This window comes from Chionomys nivalis, chromosome 4 (assembly GCF_950005125.1).
Source record: "Chionomys nivalis chromosome 4, mChiNiv1.1, whole genome shotgun sequence".
Classification (NCBI taxonomy): Eukaryota; Metazoa; Chordata; class Mammalia; order Rodentia; family Cricetidae; genus Chionomys; species Chionomys nivalis.
Window position 1 is genome coordinate 72798286 of NC_080089.1, and position 24859 is coordinate 72823144.

The 24859-nt window shown below is 41.7% G+C and overlaps 1 protein-coding gene across 1 annotated transcript in view; it reads right to left on the minus strand.

Moving 5' to 3' along the window:
* Unc13c (unc-13 homolog C) overlaps positions 1 to 24859 on the minus strand; it is a 427544-nt gene that overhangs the window by 78434 nt on the left and 324251 nt on the right. The window contains exons 20-23 of the mRNA XM_057767059.1: positions 19597 to 19693; positions 18335 to 18478; positions 11465 to 11542; positions 7199 to 7276 (exon numbers count right to left, since the gene is read on the minus strand). Of these exons, the coding sequence (XP_057623042.1) occupies positions 7199 to 7276; positions 11465 to 11542; positions 18335 to 18478; positions 19597 to 19693 (397 nt within the window). The remainder of the gene's footprint in view (positions 1 to 7198; positions 7277 to 11464; positions 11543 to 18334; positions 18479 to 19596; positions 19694 to 24859) is intronic.

Below are 24859 nucleotides of genomic sequence, written 5' to 3' on the forward strand. Positions count from 1 at the left end.
TGTGCCATCTTAGCACTCCTGTATCTCTGGTGCCTGGTAAGGTCTAAAGGGCTCTGAGCCATGTGATGATGGGTCAAGCTTGAGGGGAAGAGATGGGAGGAGATGCTTAAAGTGGCCCAGGTAGCATGGGGGCCGAGCTTCTGAATGTGTCTTTTTCTGGACCAGTGATTCTCAACCTTCCTATTGCTGGGACCCTTTAATACAGCTCCCCATTTTGTGGTGACCCCCAAACAAATTTATTTTATTGCTACTTTAAACTGTAATTTTGCTACCTTTATGAATCGTAAAGTAAATATCTGATATTCAGGCTATCTTTATGCAATCCCCAAAGGCGTCATAGCCCACAGGTGGAGAGCCACTGTTTGAAGTGCGGAAAGGTAGCCTGGGTCTTAATTGCTGGCTTATGAGCACTTGTTCTTTGCAGACTTCTGGAGGCCAAAGACAATGACAGATTGTTTTGTTTCCTACCCCAAGCCCTGCACCCTGCAGGTACAATAGCTCCAAGTAGGCATAATGGATAATTAAACCTTTTAATTTCCCAAGTTTTGAAATTGCTTTGGGAGACAATTTTAGAACTGAAAGTAAGTTATAATTAATTGAATAGTCTGTTTTATTATTGAGCTGCCTGATATATGCTTTATAATTTATTTGACAATTTATTTATAATTACTGAAAAGTGAAAAACAGTATATTGATCCTCATTAATTTATTATTACGTGACATTTCTATTTATATCCCGGGGGAACTATAAAACATAATATATTCTGCATGGACAAACACAAAATTCTTAGAAAGTCAAGATCAATCATATCACCTGGAGAGCTGAATATATAGCTTAACATCTTTAAAATTATAAATTAAAAATACAAATGCTACTTTTAAGTAAAACAATGCATAGCATATAAATGAAAAGTCTATGCAATGTTTTTAAGAAATGCTGGGGTTTTGTACATGGCTTCAAAATAGTTACCTATATTTTAGAGGTATTATTTTACTTTAATTTTTGTAATTGAATTCTTGTTTATTTTTTAAAAGAAAACAAATTATCTTTTTTCATTATATATACCAATCCAAGTTCTCACTCCCTCTCCTCTTCTGCTCCTCTAATTACCCTCCCCACCCCATCCCCCATCTTCTCCTCAGAGAGGGTAAGGCACATTTTTGAGGGAAGGTCCAAGGCCTTGCCTATTATATCTAGGTTGAGCAAGGTATCCATCCAGAGAATGAGTTCCCAAAAAGCCAGTACATACAGTAGGGATAAATCCTGGTGCCACTGCCAGTGGCCCCTCAGTCGTCCCCAGTCATGCAACTGTCAGCCACATTCAGGGGAACTAGTTTGGTCCTATGCTTGTTCCTTCCCAGTGAGCGCCCATTAGCTCAGGTAGACTGTTTTAGTGGGTGTCCCCATCATGGTCTTGACCTCTTTCAGAGCTATTATTTTAAATACAAGCATTTGATTAACTGTTGTGTACTGTCACAAATTCCATCCAAACATCTTGAACCAAGACTCAGTGAACAGAAAGTTGGCTGGTTGAGGGTGGTGCAGGGAGAGGTAAGACAAAAAGCTTCTAAGCTGTTATCTTTTCCTGTTCTTTTTTAATTGTAGTTTATGTGTGCAAACATTTGTTTGCATGCATGTGTGTTCACCATGTATGTGCCTGATATATGGGGAGGCAGAAGAGAGTGCTGGATCTCCTGGAACTAGAGTTACAGGCATCTGTGAGCCACCCTGTGTGTGCTAGGAACTAAAGCTGGATCCTCAGGAAGAGTAGTAAATATTCTCACTGTGGATCCATCTCTTCAGTCCTTGAGCTGGTTTTTGTTGTTGTTATTGTTTTGTGTTTTTGGTTTTTTGAGACAGGGTTTAATTGTAACTTTGGAGCCTGTTCGGGAACTTACTCTGTAGACCAGGCTGACTTCAAACTTATAGAGATCCGCCTGTCTCTGCCTCTCGAGTGCTGGGATTAAATGCGTGCGCCACCACCATCCGGCCTGGGAGCTGTTTTTAATCACCCTGTTTCTGTTTAACCAACACAGGGCAGTGGCGCTCAGGGTCCCAAGGCCAGTGACCTCAGCGTCACCACCTGGAGATTTGTTATCAACACGAACTACACAATCCTGCCCATGAACTGCTGAACCGAATCCTCTGTAGCTGGAGTTCTGCAGTGTCTTCACAACCTCAGCCTGAAGCAAGGGTATGTACGAAAGTTCAGTGACTACCTATATGGAGGCCTCTTGTGTTTAGGCAATGAGCCTCTTCCCTGGGTTCCCTGTTTCCTGTCTCGTCTGGAACTGCTTAGAGGACTCGCCGAGTCTGTGTGGTTATAGGTTTGGGGAGGAACTTCAGTGAGTTGTGCACCATACACTGGAGCAGTCAAATGCTAGCTCAGCATTTAAAGTTTAGAATCATATGGATACAAATGACTGAAACACAAGAGACATAGCAGATGCTACAGACTCCTTGGCTCTATTCTCCATGGACAAACACAGAACTTATTCTTACAGGGAAGTCCCCACTGTGACCAGAGTCCGAAACTCAGTTATATTTGAGACGTGTTAATAAAAATCACGTTTCCATGGCGCTAACTTGGTCTGCGTTATGGTAAGGGGAATGGAAATGTAGCTTAGTAAAAACTTCCCTTTCTCTACATTTCTCAATAAGAACTCCTAGAGCAGTTCTCAACCTGTGGGTCGAGATCCCCTTAGGGGGTTTACATATCAGATATACTACATATCAGATATTTATGATTAATAACAGTAGCAAAATTACAGTTATGAAGTAGCAACAAAAATAATGTTATGGTTGGGGTCACCCCAACATGAGGAACTGTATTAAAGGGTCACAGCATCAGGAAGGTGGAGAACCACTGGTCTAGAGTTTGGGGTGCCATCAATGGTCACTAAGCCGATGAATAGGTACCACCATTTCAAATGGTTACACCACAACGCAGACAGTCTTTGCTCACATGGCACAGACAGAATTCTCCTAAACCAACTTATGTAACTTTCATGGAGTATCCCAATCAATATATTATGACTTCCTGCAAAGAAATTAAATTTTAAATGATGTAATTTTCTTTTTCATATACTTATGCAAATTAGATTTCAGATCAAAGGAAAAATTCGAAGTCACTTCCAAGAGTCATTACAATCCACTCATGTTAGGAAATTAACACAAAGGGACTTGAAATAGACATACATGGAGTTATATTCAAGAAACAAACTAGTATAGAGTATAATGTTTCTGCTTGAGTTATTCCACCTATTACAGAATGGCATTGCCATGATGATTTTACTATTATTGCGGTACACAGGAGCACCATATGACACAGGACGGTGACGGTGGAGCAAATGGTTAACTTTGTCCCACGTCAGATTCTAATATAGGCTGTATATATTTCAATACAATGACCAACCCCTAAGGCTGATTGGCAGTGTTTCCTTTAGGACCCCATGCAGAAGGTAGCTGTTTCCACCAACAGACAGCGCAAAACCAAACCCCAAGTGGGAAACACTTCTGTGTCCAGGTTGTCCTGTGAGGGAAGAGCTATCCTGGCAGTGCTCAAGTCAAAGCAACATCATGCAGACGTGTCTGCAAGCAGCCAGCTGTGGACAGTGCTTGAGGCAAGCGGCCGGTGGGGAAAGCCTCGTTAACAAACACGTGACATGTAAGACTACTTTGAGCAGATGCACAAGCAATCATCTGCTAATTTGACTTTTGTAGGGAGAAATACACAGCCCAGCATAAAAGGGTAAACATAATAGACTCCTTAGAGAGGAAAAACTGGGTCTGGCACTGAGGATGTCACTGGTATCAGCTAAGATTCCCTATACAGCTGCACTTGGAGAAGAAATTGACAGCTGAGATTAGTTCACAGGGAAGAACTTATGTATGATTTTAAAAAATGACATATGTGTATGTGTGTTGCATGTGTATGATGTATGTGTGTGTATGTGTGTGTGTGTGTATGTGCTTATTCATGCATGTAGAAGTCAGACAATGATAGTGGGTGTCTTACCCTATTACTCTGCTTTATTCCCTGGAGACTGGGTCTCTCACCGAAGCTGGAACTAGGTTGGTGGCCAGCAGGCCCCAGAGACCCTCCTGTGTCTCCTTACTACAGCACTGTTATACTGTAGTTACAGGCGTGTATTTGTGAATGTGATCATGCCTGGATGTTTGCATGGCTTCTGTGGAATTGATATCAGATCTTCATGCTTCTATGACAAATGATTTTTTTTTTTGAGACAGGATTTCTCTGTGTAACAGCCCTAGCTGTCCTGGAACTAGCTCTTGTAGACCAGGCTGGTTTGAGACTCACAGAGATCTGCCTGTCTCTGCCTCCCGAGTGCTGGGATTAAAGGTGTGTGCCACCACTGCCCGGCCTACGGCCAATGGTCTTACCCATGAGCATCTCCTTAGCCTCACATGGTAAAAAAGCCTTTCAAAGGCTGTTGAATACGCCTGTACCAAGTACTGTATATATGTCTTATAGCAAAAGGCGACTCCTGGTCACAGCCTATACCATCATCTTTTTTTCCTTTGGATATTTTTTTTTAGGGTGAGACAAGGTCTCGCATATCCCATGCTGGCCTTGACCTCACTGCATAGCCAAGGACAACAGCTAACTTCTCATCCTCCTACTTCCAGTTCTCCAGTTCTGGGATTGCAGCCATATACCTTCAAGCCAAGTTTCAATAAAAAACTTTCTGATTTCTGGAAAAGCCCCAAGTGAAGGAACTTGTTTAAATGATTGTCACTCACAGATAACCCTACTGGAAGGAATTTGCAGATCATCTTCATAACCTTAGTCATGAAGGAAGCCGAACATAGCAGCTCTAACATATATTAATTAAGCAAGACTGTCCTGGAAAGTTGTGTGTTGCACTCGGCCTTGGGTTGGGTCTTATTTTCTTCTTAGCTTTCACAAATCCTTATGCCAGCTCTGAGTTTTTCTCAGCAACAGAAGCCAGATTAAAATGGAAGGGAAAGGGGAAAACTCTGTATATATAGAGAGAGACAGAAGGATATTGAATATAGGAGAGAGGGGTCAGAAGTATTTCAAAGAAAGAATTGAAAGCCACTGAAGCCACTGTGATTCATCCCATAGATTATACAGCTAGAAACCAGGCCTTCGTCTCTCTCACTCACTGAACTGCGTTTTTCTCGTGTGCCTTGCGCAAGGCACTCAGTAAATAGGCATAGCTTGCATTATGAAGGAAGAATTTATACTTACATCCAGTTTATAATGGGAATGTGTGCCTTTCAAATTGGAAACTGCAGCAGAAGCAAGAACTCATTTCTGACTGGTAAAGAAGTCTCTTTGATAGGGGCTTAGGTAGCAGGTGGCTTGGTCCAGGAAGCTTCCTTTAGCCACAGGCATTCATGTGCCTTTGGTCTTATGGGCTCTGATTCATTAGTTAATACTCAGCTCAGCAAATATTATCTACAGTAGAGCTCAAACTCAGAACAGCAGAGAAATATTTGGAGCAGAGGGGGACGTTTCTAGAAATAGGTCATTTAGTATATAATTTCATTCTTAAATGATTCCTGATATTTAATTCTCACTGAATTTTGGACATGAGATTTCTCATAAGAAATGAGTGAGTGATTTCTTCACTACTTCCAAAAATATAAAATAGTTTTAAACGGCTGAACATGCAACATCAGGAAAATTAGAAATGGAATCTTATGTGAAGATCCCCAGCTGCCATGCCCATCGATTTCAACAGAAGAATCCAGAAATGAGACTGATGCCCTCAAAGCCTGGGGCAGGTACTACTGTGCTGCAGGGATTAAGGTCTTCTTTCACACAAACTGAACTGAGACTACCAGGGAAGCACAGCTCAGAAAAAAAAAAAAAACAAAACTCATTTTTTTAAAAGTATATTCTAGAATTTCTTGTTTATATGAGACAGGATAGCAGTCTTATTTTTTTTTTTTTAAGAAGAAAAATGAGACATAGGTGGGGGAAGCGGAGCAATTTCTCCTTAGGTTTAAAGATTCATTTCACAGAAAGAGGGCTGACATTAAATGAGGACTGTACAGCCTCAAACATTTACAAATAAAAGCAAAGTTTGCTTTGATTCCTAACCTAGCTTTCTGCATGGGCCCACAGCTTACTAGACAGAGAGGCTAATGTAGGTGAGTTAGAAACACCCTGGATACAGCTCCACTGCATCTGTTTTCTTTTTTAAAAATATTTACTTCATGTGTCAAGTGTTTGCCTGAATGCATAATATGTGCCATGTGTATGCAGTGCCTGAGAAGGCCAGAGAGGGAATCAGATGGCCTGGAACTGGAGTTACTATGTAGGCATTGGGGCTCAAACCCAAGTCCTCTGGAAGAGCGGCCAGGTCCTTTAACTGCTGAGCCATCTTTCCAGCACCAAGGGTTTGTTTGATTCTTGTTGCTGTTGGCGGTGATCAGGATGAGATGTGGAAGATGAGCTGCTCTGTGGCTCTCGCCTTCAACATCTTCCCCATTCCTCAATCCCCAGATGCTCACATCAATTTGTAAGAAAAGACAAGGACCTTGGCAAGCAAGAAGAGGCGGATGCAAGCTAATGTATTGTTCTCTGCCTGATCCTAACAAGCAGATGAGAGAGCACGTGGCCGTGCAATGATCTTCATTTCAATTGGAGGGTGAGAACAACAGCCAGGGGAAGCGGTAATGCTTGCCATTACAAACCTCGTAGGAGAACCTCTCTCCTTCCTTCTTCTGCTCGTGGAATTGCAAGACAAAGATGTTGAACAGAGACATGACACATTACGGACACAACACAGAGCACATTTGACGCAGCTTTCACGATGTGAAAAATTAAGCACTGACATAGCCAAAACCCACTGTTGCCACATCTGGATTCTAACACAAGCGTCAACTCCAAGGTGACAGTATATAATATTATAAAGTGTAATCTTCATTGTACTAGTAAACATTATCACATATGCATACATTTTAATTGTACAATAAGACAGCTGGCTCTCTCCCTGCTCCTGAGTATACCTCCACTGATTAAAATGTTGTCATAGTGATGGCCATAATTGTCAATGGGATTTTAGAGATTAAAAATGCTTCCTGCTTGTTGGTAAAAAAAAAAAAATTTAAGAAAGTAAGACACTTTCCAAAGCAAAGCAGAATGCTACTAATATCCACCTGAGATGTATTTGTTAAAGGTAGGAATGGTCACACACTCACCTCTTTCCCGCCCATGGATTCGAACATTTTTTCCAGCTGGACCCGCAGTTGTTGGATGTTGTTCATCAAGATGCAGGGCTTACACAAAGAGAACGAGAGGTGAATGTGAGCATCCTGTCCATACTACCTCTGTAGTGAGTTTAGGTTGTACTTGTTTAGGTTGTAGCTGTTACCTGTGGCTTATGATACAGTTTACATATAATAAACCTGCTACTTTGAATGAGGGCTTTAATGGCTTGGAATAGAAAGGAACTAGAAGGTCCTTTGGGAGAACGCAATTTAAGAACAAACTCATGCAGTAGCTCACGGAGACTGGCTACTAGCACCCTTTCTTCCTCATGTTGTGGTAGCTTTAACATAGGAATTAGCCATGTTTTATATGTTATTATTTTTTTTTGAGGTGACGGTTCATGTATTCCAGATTAGCCTCAGACTTACTAGATGACTGAAGATGACCTTGAACTTCTGATTCTCTAGCCTCTACTTCTAGAGTGCCAGGGTGACATGCATGCACTACTAGGCCTGGCTTTTGCTGTGTTGGGGATTGAACCTAGAATTTCATATACACATTGCAAGTGCTCTTCCAAAGGAACCATATCCCCAACCTACCATACTCTATTTTGGAAAACTTTTATTTTGAGAAAATCAATTAATTTCAATTCTCCGGTAATCTTGCTGTTTAAAAACCAAAAGAACACCTGTAATTTTCTAAAAAGAAATTCAGGAAATCTTACAAAAATTAGAAAACCTTTAATGGAGTCTCTAGTTATCAATAAAGCCCAGAAGTTATTGACTCAAGTCTCTTCGTTATCTAGCTCCAGAGCAAGTGTGTTTCCTTCTCATTTTTTCTTTGCTTATTTGGGCCCCCTTTCCCATCCTTTAGGTTAGGATTTTCTTTCCTAGCTTTTGACTTTTCTATCACCTACTTTGCATCTGTTTTCTAAGACTTCGCATTGGGTTATTCTTTACTGTCATTACGAACTCAATGCAAACACTGCGCACGCTACTGAAGCTTCGGGTGGGCTGTGTACTCTGCCCGCATGGAACTGAAAAGGGCAATGGCGATATAAAACTTTGTGACAAGACTAGGTGTTAATTTGGAATTTCTAATCAGAAAATAGATTTTGGCATAGTTGCAAAATCAGCGGATAGTTGCTCCGCATTGATTCTGAAGAGTTAGTGGCTCAGAGCTGGAGATGACAGAGGCAGGAAGTGGATACGTCTTCCAAGTGGCTGGGAAGTGAGCCAGTAATGAATCAGAAGGTCAGACAAAGGACTCATGGGACATCAAAGAGGCGTTAGCTCTCATCAGTGGAAAGATTTTACCTTAACCACATCACAGACCTCTGAGAGACTTTGTACTTGACTCAAAGTGACCACAATCTAAGTTTGATTTATGAAAACAATTTTAAACTTCTGTTCCCTGGATTCTGGCCACTTAAATATTTTATTTTTTAAACACAGATAACTGTGATTTATGCTACAGAATTTCCAGTTGCTCAGTTGGATGCTCCAGAAACAGTTTTGATCCCCCTACTCCCCAAGTCACCGTCAGTACTCCTTAATGTAGGCACACTCCATTTGATAGATGTATTCAAATCTTTAGTTTTACAGGAGGATTCAAAACTTATGTGGTTCCACAAATGGAAGAAACACACAGTTTCAACTGGAAAATATGGCAGAAAGGCAGGTATAGGAGATGTGCCTTGGATGTGGGAAAGCCTATCAAAAAGAAAGCCAAGGTCAAAGTATGACCTTGACATCTGATGAGAAGTAGAAGACTACCTGGGTAGACAGCATCAGCACCTGCTTCTCCCACACCCAAGTTAGCTGGGCCCTTCTGTGATTTATTTGATGCCAGCCTTTAAGCCTTTTTTACTCAGCACATAGAATAGGACTAGACTAACACTTTTTTTTTTATGTAAAAGCTATACTCTGACTCAAATATCTTTTCTTATTGTAAAAAACCTAGGAAGAATAAAATGGACATAGAGGACAGGACCCCCCTTGCACAATAGCTACTCACCCCATATAAAGACTATTGGGAAACAAGACATGGAGGTGAGTTTTCTAGATAAACTTCACTTTAATTATATTGGCTTATCAAATCATTAAGAACTAGGCTATTGCTTAATTATACCTCAAACATAAAACAGCTTGATTCTAACAATTATGTAGTCAATGAATAAGAATAAATAAATAAATGTATGAATAAACCCATCTAGGCATCCATGGCACATGCCTGGAATTCCAGAACTGGAGAGGCCAAGGATGGAAGACTCAAAGTTCAAAGCTAGCATGGGCTATGGAACAAGACCTTATCTTTAAAACCTGGGAGAAAAAAAGAGAAATATCCAGTAAAAGAAATATTATCTGAATCTAATTCTATTACTTATTAGAAAGTTTATGGAGATGAAAGGAAAGTTTGGGTATAGCTGTAACTCTGTGTGTGTACATTTTAATTTTCCTTATTAACATATTGTATACATTTTAATTTATCTTAACCGAGAACAGTTGTAAACCTCAAATATGATGAATACTAATTTTGCTCAAACTAGGGACAATCCTGTATGGCTAAAGTGTTTGAATTAAAAAAGATAAAATGTCTAAAATAAAGAAATCTTGATTTAGGAAAGGGTGCTTTGGCATTGGTTGGAATGGGGACAAAAGGCATAAAAGTGGTTTGATCCCCTTCTAATTTAAATTGTCACTGCAAGATGTGGTCTGGTTGTCATGACAGTAATCCTAGCACTCAGGGAGTGGAGGCAGATGGACCAAAGTGGAGGAAATGACAAGTTCAATGTCATCCTGGGCTACATGAAACCTGTCTCAAAAATGCTAATAAAACAGTATGTCATTTTACAAAAAAATACTCTCAAGTGGACATTTTCTTTAAGTGTGAACTTTAATTCTGATCCCTAACACATCAAATGTGTTAGGATCATGTCTTCTTGAAAATTTTGTTTTATTTATTTACTTAGCATGTGCACACACACAAAAAATACTGAAAAAAAAGCTGACTCTGAAAAATACAACTTCAATATGAATTACATAAAATAATACGGTAAATATTGACTTATAATTGTCTGAGGGCTTTCCCTAGGATTCAGAATTCAGGATGTTAGCATGGGAAGTGGAAGACTGCCCAGGCTGTATGGGGCCGACAGAAATCAGTCATTTCACAGCCAGCTTACCAAATCCGCATCTTGCCATCTTAACAGCAAGAGAGTATTTGCTGAAACTACAGCACACCCTTCTGATCTGCAGAATAACGCTGGAGGCGTGCATCATCTCTTCACCTTTAAATGAAAATAGATGCTTCTATCGAGTAAATATTCTGCCTGCTAGAGGGCTGGAGCCAAAGGTGGCTGGAAATCAGCACTGAGATAGTCTGAGAGTTATAATCAAATTTCTGGGCAGCATATTAACGGAAGGGAAAGAGGCGTCTGCTGCAATCTTCCAGCATCACCGGAACTGACTTGTCTTCATGAGCTGTCAGCCCGGGGTGAGCGGGGTTGCTGCAGCCCAGCTCATCGTTCCCCTTCAACCTTGCAGACCAGTGTGAACTGGTTTCCCTTTTTATTTCTATTTTTGGATGGGGAAGAGAAAGCTTGCTCTTGAAAATCCTGTGTATGTGTTTCAGCATTACTCTTTTTAAAAATTCAGTGTTGGCCACACATTTCTCTGACTACTAAGGATAGAAGAACACCTTTCCCTTTTCATCACCAGCTCGCTCTGATTACATTCCAAACAGCTTCAGTTTATCTCGACTTTCTTTATGCCTTTTGCTAAGTAAGTTGCAATACCATTTTGAATTTTACAAGTATTTCCTGGATCATCGCAAAACAGGGGATATGGATAATTCATGGGGGAAGCATCAGTGCCCTGTATATTTACTCCCCTTCTCAATTGATTTGAAAATCAAGGCTAAATTATACTTATTTTAGGGTGGGTAACAAGGCAACAGTGGCTGATGTCAACACTGAAGTTCTGAACTCCCTTGTTTTCAGCTCCAGTACTTTAAGAGTGTATTTTCCATGGTTTATCATCTCATTTCTGACAACCTAGGAAACCATAACTCGGCAAGCAGTGGCCTTCTCTCTAATCCTGCAGACACCTGCTCACGATGACTGGAGAGATTTGTAGGCAGTGCCCTGAGATCCCTAGCTCTGATCAAACAGATATTGATGATTTTTCTTACTTAGCTGCTGCCAGAAAATGCAAGTCTCGACTTAGGGATGCTCACAAGCAGGGGATTCTACTTACCACGGCCTCCTTATCGCAGTATGAATTGAAGTCACTTGATACAATGGCCGCGTACTGGACCAGAACCTTATTGATGGTCTGAGAAGGAAAATATTACACAATGCACGTCAGTAAATGGAGTTAAGTGTGCCATCTCACAGAGACAATAATATCCAGGCTAAAGAGAACCACAGGAGGGCCCAACCCATATCTATGTCCAAGGAGAAATCACAAATCATTGCATGAGTTTGCCAGCGTTCTGAAAGGCATTTAAAACACACCACACAGATCCAGTTTATCAGAGCATAACCCATTCTATCACATAGCTATTTCCTAAAGTCGCTCAGAAGATGCACGGGCTGTCATGTGGCAATCTCTTCCCATCTTAGGGACTTAATGCCTCATGATATCGCACATCTCCCCACCTTTCTCTCTGGAGACTGCCACCTTAGAGTGCTCTCTTAGGCTTCTACCTCCCTTTCATCACCCCATATCTATCATGTTAAAGTTATTTGCAGTGGCCCTTTCCTCCCCTTTCTCCACCATTCCTCGGTACCTCATTTACAAGAGAGGTTAGACATTCTTAAACCGCCATTCAATAGTGATTGTCTCCAACAATAAGAAATGACACTGTATGTTCTCACACACTACTATTAAAGTGTGAGAACTCAGCTTTTGTTATTTCAGTCTTTCCTTCTCTATCTGTGTGTTTGCCTGCTTACTGTAATACAGCAATACATCGTTTATTTACTGTTATTTAGTAGCACATCATTTGCTAAATATATTGCTGACTTACTTCTCTTTTGTACCCAAATTTGATATTTTCTTCTTTTCTTTCTAAAACTACTTATAACCCCTGCTTCTGTTAATTATGGAGAAGAGAGAAAAGTGAACTGTGTTAATTAAATATATTATAATTGTGTGAAGATACACCACGGAGTTTGCCTTCTTCGGCTTTTACATTCAAGTACAGTAACATGTCAACTGTGAATGCCATCTTCTTAAAAAGGGTGAAGTCACAGTAATGATTGAAGTACGTCATTTACTTGTAGAATAATCAAAGACCCAAATCATCCCCTTTTAAAATATATTTGGACTGATGTCCCAGGAAGAACAAGCTTGCACTGATCTACAGGACCCACGTTGCATTCTGAGCATTCCCATCAGGCTACTCTATAACTCTATCAGGGATCTGACCCCACCCCCACCCCTTTTATGACATCTGCAAGCTCCTGCACTCGCATTCATATGCACCCACACCAATGCACAGATACACACACATATAAATACCCCTCCCCCCAGTGGTTCGCAATGCACGGGGAGCAATATTCTGAAGAGTTAAGCTCAGGGGGGGAATATTTAGCCCACAGACTGAATCCACCAAATTTGACTATAAACTTGTTTTACTGACTTTTAAGTTCGCAATAAGCAGCGAGAATTAGGGATAATGTGTCGACAGGAGATTGATGCTCTACAGAAGTGCATGGTACTGAGATAATGAGACTCAGTTTAAATAGAAATTTGGCCTCAAAAACCAGAAGATCTCATTAAGCAGTAGATCAATAAATCCACGGAAACAGACGGCTGATTAGACAGAAGTCTCTTCCAAGAGAAGCTGTTCATATTTCCCTCTAGACGCCTTGCTGAGCAACTGTGGGATTTCTGGGGAGTCTCTGCTCTTCTGTGCTTGTGAGCGCAACTCTCAACGCACAGTTTCTTACTGGCAGTGCAGACTGTGGCAATGATCATACCCTGTCCCCCAAACTCATGCCCATAAGCCATAGTCCTTATGTCCTTGCCTGCTGTATCTCAGACATAAAACGCTGGGGGTGAGATGTGGATGGAAAAATACCCTGCACGGTTCAGCGTCATTTAGAAATTTAGACGTCTGCTAGGCAGCTTTAACTTGTTTTTCTGGAGAAGAAGGGCATGGCTATCTAGAATTGTTCTGTACGAATCCCCCGTGCTGTGCTACTGTGATCTACTTCGGAGAAAACCACCATCCCTGTGTCTGCCCGATTGGAGAAAACTGCTCCTGACCCTCACACTCAGTAGCCTGCTGATGGTAACAGTCAAAACACAGGTGGGCTGTGGGTGAGGAAAGGCATGGCCATGCTGGGTGTGGCTAGAGACCATATGTATACCTATGGCGCTCTACAGTGCTGCTGTAACAGCCCTGGGGATCCGGTACTACTGCATCAATCTGAGTGTAGAGCTTCAGTGTACATATGAGGGCCAACTCCAATTCTATTCTAATTTATTCACTAAAATAAACTAAATCTGGTCTTTTTTTTTTCTTCAAATTAGCGGTTTTTTTAGGGCATGCCTTCTAAATCATTGCTTATCTGAGTGTGGCTCTGGGAACTGTCATCAGCATTGTTTGCAAACAGGGAGATGCAAATTCTCACAGCCTGCCTCAGATCTGTGCAGTCAGCACCTCTGGAGCTGTCTCCAGAAGCCTCTGCTTTCACCAAACCACCTTCGACTGAATAAGTTGCATGGCAAAACTTCAGAATCATGGTCTTGAGGAACTGGTGACCTGCAGGGTAGAGGTCACTATTCAGAGAGAAGCTGTTTGGGAAAGGAGTCCTTAGAAAGGCTCACACAGGGGTTTCTAGGTGTGGTTTTACCTTTAAAGCATTCTGTGCTATATAGAATCAGTAATAGTCAAGGGGATGGGGGAGGGATGGAGAGAAGGTGGGGAAGGTGCACTCATGGAGGCAGCCTCTTGGTGAATGTCTGCATCCTGCTCATAATCGAATACAGTTTATATAAAAAAGTGATAACAGACGGTGAGCGATTAATGCCCCAGAAGGACAGATGGTCAAAGAACTCCGGACTTAAAAACATTGAGTCCTAATGGGATTGCGGCAGTGAAGCGAGAGTCTGTGACATTTAAAGGACCAATCAGGATGACAAGAATGTCCTCTGGCCTGGGAAAGTTCTGATGTAACACACTGCCACTGCTGGCATATAGAAGGGGCTGGCCATCAACATCAGCAAAGTACTATGATTTCCTGAACTAATATTGGGTCAGCCTACCTGGTAGGCTTATCTAGTGCATTGATCTTAGGATCTGTAAGTCAGAAATTCTGGTTCAGATGCTTTCTTTATTTACGCGTGCACACGCTTGTGTTTGTTTGTTTGTGTGTGTGTGTGTGTGTGTGTGTGTAAAACAGAGGTTGACATGGCAAAATTTCCTCGATTGCTCTCCTCAACTAGATTGACTGAACACTCTGGACCATGCTGTCTCTGGATGTCCAGTGCTGGGATTACAGGTACATGCCCCCTTGCCCAACTTTCTCCACCTATGCTGGGAATCACAATTTAGGTTCTAATGCTTTCTCAGCAATTATCAATTTGGCAGTCCTCTCCAAGCCTCTTAACCCCATTTTAAGTGTTGACAAACTCTCTGAGGAGAGGGAGATTCTTATATCAATTCAGCCGCTGCAGAAGAGGGACTCCAGGTCTGTGTCCTCGGTCTATTTTAATACATTCTGCTTATGATATTTCTCCCATTTACTCTGCCAAAGATTCCTAGGCTTTGTCTTAAGAGTAAAAACAGTAAATGAGATTCTAATCTCCAACTCAACAATGGGTATCAGATCACATTGGGGTGAGATGGAAGGATGACCAATAGTTTGAAGTATCACTCCAGGACATTAATACTGAGGTGCTTCATCTCAGTCCCACATCCTTTCATCCTATGTCATCATAAAACACCATGGGAGGGCAGCAGTCTGTACCTCATGGGGTTTTAGGGAGAGAGGTGCTGTACCATGCATAAAATGATTAATATACCATTATTCTTGATGAATTGTCATTATTATTTTTTAAGTTATGATTAGGTTTCAGAACATGAGGAAGAACAATATGCATGTCTCATATTCCATAACTCCTACATCTGTCAAACACCTCAATGTTCACCAGGGACCAAAGAGGATGTCTTGTTTTTAAGTAATTTTAGGGATAATTATTTCACATGTTTTTAAGCTGTTTATGGCTGTATACCTCTATGTACGAATGTTTATGTGTGCAGTACCCACAGAAAGAAGGTATTAGATTCGCTAGAACCAGTTATAGGAGGTTATAAGCCACCACATGACCACTGCCACTTGAATCTGGGTCCTCTATAAAGGAAGCCAGTGATCTTAGCCGCTGAGCCAAAGCTCCAATCCCCATATTTCTTTAAAGAATTTAATCATCTGCTGTCCAGAGCAGTAGGACAGTCACATCAATATCAAGTTCAGATGTATCAAGTTTACAAACGCTTACAGACTTGGCACCTCTCTGCGTCAACATCCTAAAACGTGCAGATTCTTTCAGTACCTAGTAAAGCTGGGTGCACACTTTAGTAAGGGGAATCACTCCTGTGAAACTCATTTTAGATTGTTATATCTTCTGAGATGTCTGGGGATATTATTACCATCTCTTATCAGAAGGATTTTAAAGTACTATTTAAAGTATTTTAAGGCATTGCGATTTCAGTATGGTTTGATGCATGGAAATAAGAAGGGCAGGTCTTCAAGACCAAAGGCCACACCTGATGTTAGAATGAAATAAAACAAAAATCAGATAGTCTGTTGTTATTGCAAGAACTGCCAACCCTTATTCTTTATTAACTCTTTTACTCAAGATGCAAACTGTGGATTAAGAGGCTGATACTGGTAATGGATTCGAAAGGGTTTTACTTTCACAGTCATGTAATGAATTCATTCTTTCAGCCCTTAATTTTTTCCCCTGTCAGTCTCCATGAGAGTTACAAAGAGTTACACGGTTTCCAAATAATCATCAAAAATAGAATTTCTTTTTCAATGCCAATTATTAATTGCTGTATTTCCAGGAAATAGTACCTGCAATAAGAACCTGTCATCACTAGGATGCCCAATTTTCCAGGGATTAAACATGCTATATTTAATTGAAAATTTCATTATTCCAACATAATACATGTTTCCCAGTGATACGTGTAAGATGCTACTACTTTTCATCTAGCTTAGGCAACATGTTTTCCTATGTATATTCTTTTAAAACCTCTTTTGTGGCTCTCCACCTGTCTCATATTGGATCGCCTTGAGAAGTGCAGGAAAGTCAGAACTTCTGGGGGTGAAGTGGGAGTTGGGGCCTCCATGATCTTTATTTCCCTATGAATCTTCCCCTACACAATCTTCCTAGTGATCACACCCTGTTCTTTTTGAGGGACAGCTATCTAATATTTAGTTAAGAAAGGGCTTTGGGAAATTTAGGGATAATTCTACAGATTTTTACCATATTAAGACATTATAATCACCAGGAAAATCCTGTCTAGGAATGACCTAAATAAATCACTCTCAGCTAGTATCTTAACAAGCAAAGAGTTTTCTGAGTCATCGTAATTAACAAAGATGAGTTTAATGCATTTAATAGTGTATAAATACTGTAATAGAATTTGGCTGACAGTTTGCCTGGAATCCTTCGTGGAATGCTAGCTGTTGGCCACGTCAGGCCAGCCATTTTGACTTTCTCTCCTATCTTTTCACATCGTACAGCTGATTTTCTCAGTTAGCTCTTCGAGCCTTCAGACCCCTGCTCTCCCTTGTCAGCCCTCTCAGGCAGAAGCTCTTGAGTCATACAACAGTGAAGAGGTCTCTCCCAGGGTTACCTAAGCTGTCTCGTGTTCCGTGACCCAGAAGTAACTCTCTGTGAACCATGGAGCTTACAGATGCAATTGTTACCACAGGATGATCTGTTTTGACACAGTGTAAGAAGATATTATCTGCTAGAAGATGTCCTCACTAATTAGAAGAAAATGTAAACCTTCTTCTGAGAGGCAGGGCCAATAACAGGGCAGAGCTGAGCCTGCCATCCACAGTTTGTTGGGGGTAATGACAAATGAAGTTATAGACACGCTATGTTTGCAGTAAGAGCAGGTACATGCTCAGTGCACCCAGCTGCTGTGAGCTAAGTGGTTTTCTCAAAACTTGACAGTCAAAAGATCTAATCACTAGGAGCCCCAAATGTGACAAATATCCAGATGGAATGTCTTCAATTTATTTAGAGGTAAGACCTTAAAAAGGCAGTAAAGGCAATTAAGTTAAAACGAAACTTCTATGGTGGACACTATAATGCAATTGGCAGGTTTCTTTGTAAAAACACACACAAACACACACACACACACACACACGAGTGCTCAGAACACAGTCCCTGTGAAGGCATGTTGGAAAGGTAGCCTTCTGCAAACTGCAAGGCCCCAGAAGAAACCAAATACATGGATACAAGGACTCTGAACTGTCAATCTTCCAACTGCAAGAAAAGATATTTCTGATGTTCAAGGATGCTAGCACAGTTTGTTACAGTAGAACTAACAAACTAAGACCTTAAATGCTTCACAATTTAAAGTGGGTTTTTGGCATTTCTTAATTTTCTAACAAGACAGATAAAGTTTTGTGCCTATTTATTAGGAGAATAGGGTTTATTTCTCTATTTACGAGATTCAGAAACCACAAGTTCTTTCAGCTCCTGATGGCTTGATGATTACAGCTGAAGCTGCTGTGGTACAGAATTTTAACATCACCAATGAGTTTTTTGGAGTCACAGATTATGTTCCTTCATGATAGTGCCCTCAGAGCAGCAGCTGGGTGAGTAACTGCAGTAACCACCAGAGAGCGCCTCTCAGATAAGCATCTGGTGTCACCCCACCAACCCAGAGCCTGGCCAGTGTTCCCTCACACACAGAAGTGTGTAGTCATGTAGCCAAATTTTTAAGTGTGATGCATCTTCCCTGTTTCAAAATTCTAAAAGCGGGGGGGGGGGGGGGGGGGCTGGATTCCAAATGTCATCAAATCCTAACCCTCTGACACAGCAGAGATGTCTAGGTTGGCTTGTCCCAGAGAAGCCACACCCGATACCACCTACCTTTGCAAACCTTCGCATTAAGTGGGACAAGGCTTCAGGATTGGGGCATTCCAGTTTCTTAATGATCTCAAAGCTCTGGTTAAGCTGAGCGAAGACATCAACCACTGAACAAGAAAAGAGGGCATGTTCCGATGTCTGCTGGAACTGAGGGGCAAGAAGAAAGACTGTTTGAGCAAGGAAGGGAGGGAAAGGGGCGTCACTAAATTTCTAAACAGAGATCCTCTGGTCCCCGAGTTAGGGTTGAAAGTCATTGAGGATGAGCCCTCCCCATAAACAGCAGCCTGCAAACTTGAGAGCTGAAGTCTTATAGCCTGTAACCCCTTTGGAACCAAACCATAGGGCGATGGTTTGGAGATGGAAGAAGCAGACGGTTTTACAAACAAGCTTAGGCTTAGGGGAATGGGGTAAAGGCTCAAGGAAAATTAATTTTAATTTATGAAAGGACATGTTCTAATGATTTATGTTGTTATGGGTAGAAGATTCCCACACTTGGTAGAGTCACTATTATTATTATTGTCGTCCACAGACAGGTTTTCTGACCTCTTTGACCTGCTGGTCTAGATTGCAGAGACTTGCTCTGTCTTTTACTTAACAATCAGATTTGGCAAGGCGTGGTGGTGATACCTGTAAGACGAGCACTTGAGAGTCTAAGGCAGGAGGATCAGGAGTCCGAGATCAGCCTTGGCTAACAGCCTGGGTTATATGATACCATTCTCAAGAGCAAATCCAAACAAAACCATAAGTACTGGTCCTCACAGATCCCTGGTAGCACAGTCATTTTAGGGGAAAAAAAAGATCATAGCAGACCATCTCCAAGATTTACAATACCATGCAAAAGATAGATATAAGGGCTTTGTTGAGGTCCATTAAAGGAATGTATTTTCTTCTGCTAAAGCCATGGCTCTTTGTGTAGTGTGCGTTTTGTACACGCATTTAGAGAGCAGAGGTTAATGTTGAGTGTTTTCCTCATCACTCCTTCCTTAATTTTAGAGTCTTCCATGAAAACAGAGGTTTTGGATGAGCGAGGGGACCTGGTAGAGTCAGACTTAGACAATAAAGAAGAATCTCGGGGCAAAAGAGTGATTGATTTCTCTTGTTTTCCTTTTTATTCAATCAGTTCCTCCAACCTTTTGAAATAGTGTTAAATCTGTTTAGGACACTGAGGAATTAAAATGAAACAAAACTAAAAACAATGAGCCCCACATATTCTACTTGCTCAGAGGTAAGAAAGATAAATGAATCCTGGCTCTGCCTGGACTTACTCCATCTTTTTTGTCTCTTCCCAGTGCTCCATGAAGGAACTCCATGGACACATCTTCATTTTCATCTAGCCACTGCATGACAAAAGGCTCAAACCACCTACGAAAAAAAAAATAAACATGTTACCTCCCAGGACATCAATTGTGATGAAAAGTTGTGTTGCTCCCTATGAAGGTGATTCAGGATCAGAAATCTCTTTCAGCTTTGATCCTCTATTGAGGGTTATACATCATCAAATGTGTCTTCCTCACCTTGAATCTCTCTTTCTTTGTACTCCTACGCTGCCTCAAATATGCTTAGTTCCCAAAACCCACCGGGCAAATCCCTCCTATTCACGATTCCAATTTCTGTTGACTGTAGACTTCCTGTGCTGAGCCTTGAGATATACCACCCCACCATCCCATAATTCCTTTCCACTGAGCTATGTAGACCCATAAATCTGTAGGCAATCTGCTTTACCTTCAATTTTTTAATACACCCTATGATCTACCTGCTTTGGTTTTTGTGGCTAGTTTGAGGTAAGTTTCAAGGCCCCCCTCTTATTCACGAAGATGCCCAGTTATTCTAGCACTATGTATCAAAAAGTCCATTGATCAGGCAGTGGCATATGTATGGATGCATCTCCAACCTACTCTGTCCTCTTGGTACATCTGTTCCACTCTTCTAAACCTTTTTAAATAAGCCTTGGTAACGCATAGTGTAGTCCCCCAGCTTTTAACGTTTACCTTCAACCTCACCCGTTCCTAGGTAAGTCTAGGCCTTTTCCCAGTGAGCAGCTCTGGAAATGTTGCTGATCCACATCATACCTCTTTAGTCATTTCCTTCTTAAAAACGATTTTAGAATACCTTAATTATGTGTGTCTTTGTGCATGTGAACGCAGTGCTTGGAGTCCAGAGAGGGCCTTGGATCCTCTGAAGCTGGAGTTACAAGTATTTGAGCCACCCGATGTGGGTGCCAAGAACTGAAGTCTGGTACTCTGTGAGAGTAGTGTGGACAGCCTTGGACAGGCTGGCTCCTGGGCTGTTCTTCTCATGTTCACTCTTATTTCGAGTGCTCTCGACTGCTGACTATGACCCCAGACTCCTTAGTTGTTTCACACTGTTTTGTTTGTTTTAGGGTTTATTTTATTGGATTAAGATAGATTTTACCTGGGCATGGTGGTGCGTGCCTTTTATCCCAGCAATTGAGAGGCAGAGTCAGGCAGATCTCTGAGTTTGGGGCCAGCCTGGTTTACACAGTAAGTTTCAGAACAGCCAGGGCTACACAGTTAAACCCAGCAATTTTCTTCTATTTTTAATGCAGTAGTTATTTTTGTGACTAATTGTACCATTTCTCCCATTTTCTCATTTTCCAGGACTCAGGTTTTGGTACCTTAATTGTACACACTGTTTCCCGTACCTTTTGTCATTTGGGGGTTATAATTTATTGCTTTTATACTCTCTCTTCATATACAGACACTCCCTCTAAATCTACGTTTAAGCTGCTCTTGTTCCTTTTATGCTCTATATAGCTTATCGTTAATCTTATCTGTTCTAGCTTGTTTTACCTCAGTTCTTTAATTTCTAATTCATTCTTATAGATTAAACTTTTCTGTTAAAACCCTCCAATATTTTAAATCATAAGCCAAAGTCGATAACTAATATTAGCACTTGTGTTTTCTCCTGGCTTCTAGATATTTGGGTCCTCTGGTGAGGTAGCTCCTAATTTTGTTTGTTGAATGCTACATTGCTGCCTATGAGGGATTGTTTCTTCCCCTTTAAGAGTTTTGTATATTTGTGTGTGTGTGTGTGTGTGTGAGAGAGAGAGAGAGAGAGAGAGAGAGAGAGAGAGAGGAGAGAGGGAGGGAGAGAGAGAGAGAGAGAGAGAGAGAGAGAGAGAGAGAGAGAGATTGAGAGATTGTTTTCCTGACTGACTGTGTACAGCATGCATGCCTGGTGCCCCTGGAAGTCAGAGGAGGGCATCAGATCTTCTGGATCTGGAGTCACAGAGGGCTGTGAACCATCTGGGAACTTAATCCAGATCCTTCTCAAGAGCAGCCAGTGCTCCTAACTGGTGGGCCATCTTTCCTGTCCCATGCAGACTTTTTATTGATCACTTACTCCAGGGAGGGTTAAATTTTCCCTTGAAGAGGCACTTGGGGGGAACAGCTCTCATTGGACAGGCTGGCTCCTGAGCTGCTCTTGGGGGGAACAGCTCCCTTTGGACAAGGGTGGCTCCTGAGCTGCTCTTGGGGGGAACAGCTCCCTTTGGACAAGGGTGGCTCCTGAGCTGCTCTTGGGGGGAACAGCTCCCTTTGGACAAGGCTGGCTCCTGAGCTGCTCTTGGGGGGAACAGCTCCCTTTGGACAAGGCTGGCTCCTGAGTTGCTCTTTTCATGCTTGTTCTTATTTAAAGGACAGAGCCCTCCAGATCCCACCTAGAGCCAGGGCAGTTTACAATGCACCCCCGTCCCCCCTCCCCCCACCAGAAGTCTGGTCCCTGTACTCCTGCTGTTCCATTTGCACAGCAGGGCTGCTGAAGACTCTACCTAGTTAACAGATGCTTGGTGCCTACTTTCTACTTGATGGTTTTCTTCCTCAGTCTTCACACTTATGTAGATTACTAGTGGGAAGTAATTCAGATCCCCAGAGTGGGCAGCACATCTGTATACTCTTAGTCACAACATTTAGAAGGTGGAAGGTGTTGTAATATGAGCAGCGTCAGGGCTGTGTCCCCGGCACCCGGCCGCCCACATGGCTTTACCTGAAATAATTACATGGAAACTGTATTCTTTTAAACACTGCCTGGCCCATTAGCTCCAGCCTCTTATTGGCTAGCTCTTACATATTGATCTAACCCATTTCTAATATTCTGTGTAGTACCACGAGCTGGCTTACCAGGAAAGATCTTAACCTGCATCTGTCTGGAGTGGGAGAATCATGGCGACTCTCTGACTCAGCTTCTTTCTCCCAGCATTCTGTTCTGTTTACTCCACCCACCTAAGGGTTGGCCTATCAAATGGGCCTAGGCAGTTTCTTTATTAATTAACCAATGAAAGCAACAGATAAGATACAAGAACCACCTCCATCAGGAAGGGGGTTTTTGGAGTAAGCTGATAAGTTGGCTTCATCCAGTCTTTGAGGTGAGCACTGGAATCAACTGAAAGACCTTGCCCCAGTGAATAGGTAGAGAGGTATGGAGGAAGACAGTAAGTTTCCGACCTCTGGGGAACATGCTCGTGGAGTCTTTGTTCTCATTTTCTTGTCCTTCCCTTTTCCTGGGATTTTCATCCTACCTGAATAACGAGCCTTCTTGATCCTCGACATCAGCGTTTGCTTCTCTCTAGGGAGATTGCTCTACACTCTGAACCACTGGCCATGTGTTTGATCTCCAAGTCTGCAGAACTGCCAGCTGGTCTGCAGACATGAGGGTGGAACATGGAGTGCAGCTACTGTGTGCAGACCGTCTTCTGTGTGCAGGCCGTCTGCTGTGTACAGACTTCTGTATGCTTCTCTCTCCTTAAGGATACCAATCCTTCAGTCCCAGCTGCCTTGGTTGCTCTCTGACTCTGTTTAATCTTGCTCACTTTTTTAGCTGGCATTCAGCAAGCATGAGTGTGATTTTAGCTTAATGTAATAAGTCTAGACAGCCAGAAGCAGATGTCTGGCAGACAGCCCCTGGTTTACTTCCCTAAGCTCAATCAAGATGCCAGCAACTGCTTTATGTGCATTTACTTCATGTCCAAATCTTTTTGTGTTCATTTTTTCTCATGTGTTTTCAGTTGCACAAATTCTATAAATTCTCTCTTCAAAATTTTTCTTTCATGTGTCTTAACCCTTCCTGCTCTCATTTCAATTGTTCTGTATAATAGTAAGCTTTTAGGATATAGCACGTCATTTTATGTGTTTTTTGTTTTTAATTTTATATAGTAAAATTTTTATTTATGACAAAACACATGGTTTTATTTCATTTTACTATTAACTCTTATAAAGTATACATGTTTATTGATACATGCTTTGACATAAGCATATCTTGCCAATATAAGATGACATAAGCATGCCAATTAGCATGTATAACTGAATAGGAACAAAGCCTGTATAAATGACATAGAAACCCCACTGCATTGGATGCTAAATTAAACCATTAATAAAGATACATTACCTAGCACACTTAAGAAATTTGGAGTCAGAACACATAAAATCAGTTCTCAGCAATTTTCTAGAAGTTCTATCTTGTTCTGTTTTTCATGTGTGTATAGAGGTTGGATGTAGATCCTGGGTGTCTTCCATCGTTGCTCTCACCAAATTCATTGAGACAGAGTCTCTCAATGATCCCAGAGCTCACTGACTTGCCTAGTCTAACCAGGCAACTTGCTGTAGGGATCCTCCCTTTCCGATTCCTAATGGCTGTATTTACAGGTAGCCCTCTGTGCCCATGTGGCATTTACATGGGTCCTTGGAATGCCATTCCTAACATTTGAGGAGCAAATGCTTTGACTGCTGAGCCACCTCCCCAGCACATCCTGTGACCTGCATCCCCCCATGCATCCTTCACGGTGTAGACTGTTGACTTGTGTCACCAGGCTGTTCCACCTCATGTTCCTCTCTGAGGAGACTACGCTGAGCTCTTAGTATCCCGTGACTACACTGCTCATTAACTCCCAAATCTCTGCTCTGTCCGCACTTTCTGCTTCCTGTTCCCATGACGCCTAGTGACTGGTGCGGCCTCACGGCATCTATTTGTACCAGTCTAGTTGAAAGCCGCTTTTCTGTTACCACTTCCTACTGCTCTGGGAAAAATACCTTACACCTCACTAGAAGAGCGAGAGTATCAATGTGTCACAACCCACGGAGTCCAAGTTCTCAGCCTTCATTTCTGTATCAGCACTTTCCTGTTTTATTATTTATTTATTTATTTTTGGTGTGTGTGTGTGTGTGTGTGTGTGTGTGAGAGAGAGAGAGAGAGAGAGAAAGAGAGAGAGAGAGAGAGAGAGAGAGAGAGAGAGAGAGAGAGAGAGAGAGAGAGAGCGCTGACCTGATTGAGGTTTTTAAAGCCTACCATAGATGATACTCCATCTGGAGACGTCAGTCCTTCAAATGCAGTAACACCCTTCTTGTGAATTTTTTATGCTCTTTAAATTAGTTTGTTTCATTTTGCTCTGGTTTATTATATCCTTTTTATTGATTTTTATTGAGCTCTACATTTTTAACTGCTCCCCTCCCTGACTCTCCCCTCCCCTTTAACTCTCTCCCAAGGTCCCCATGCTCCCAATTTACTCAGGATATC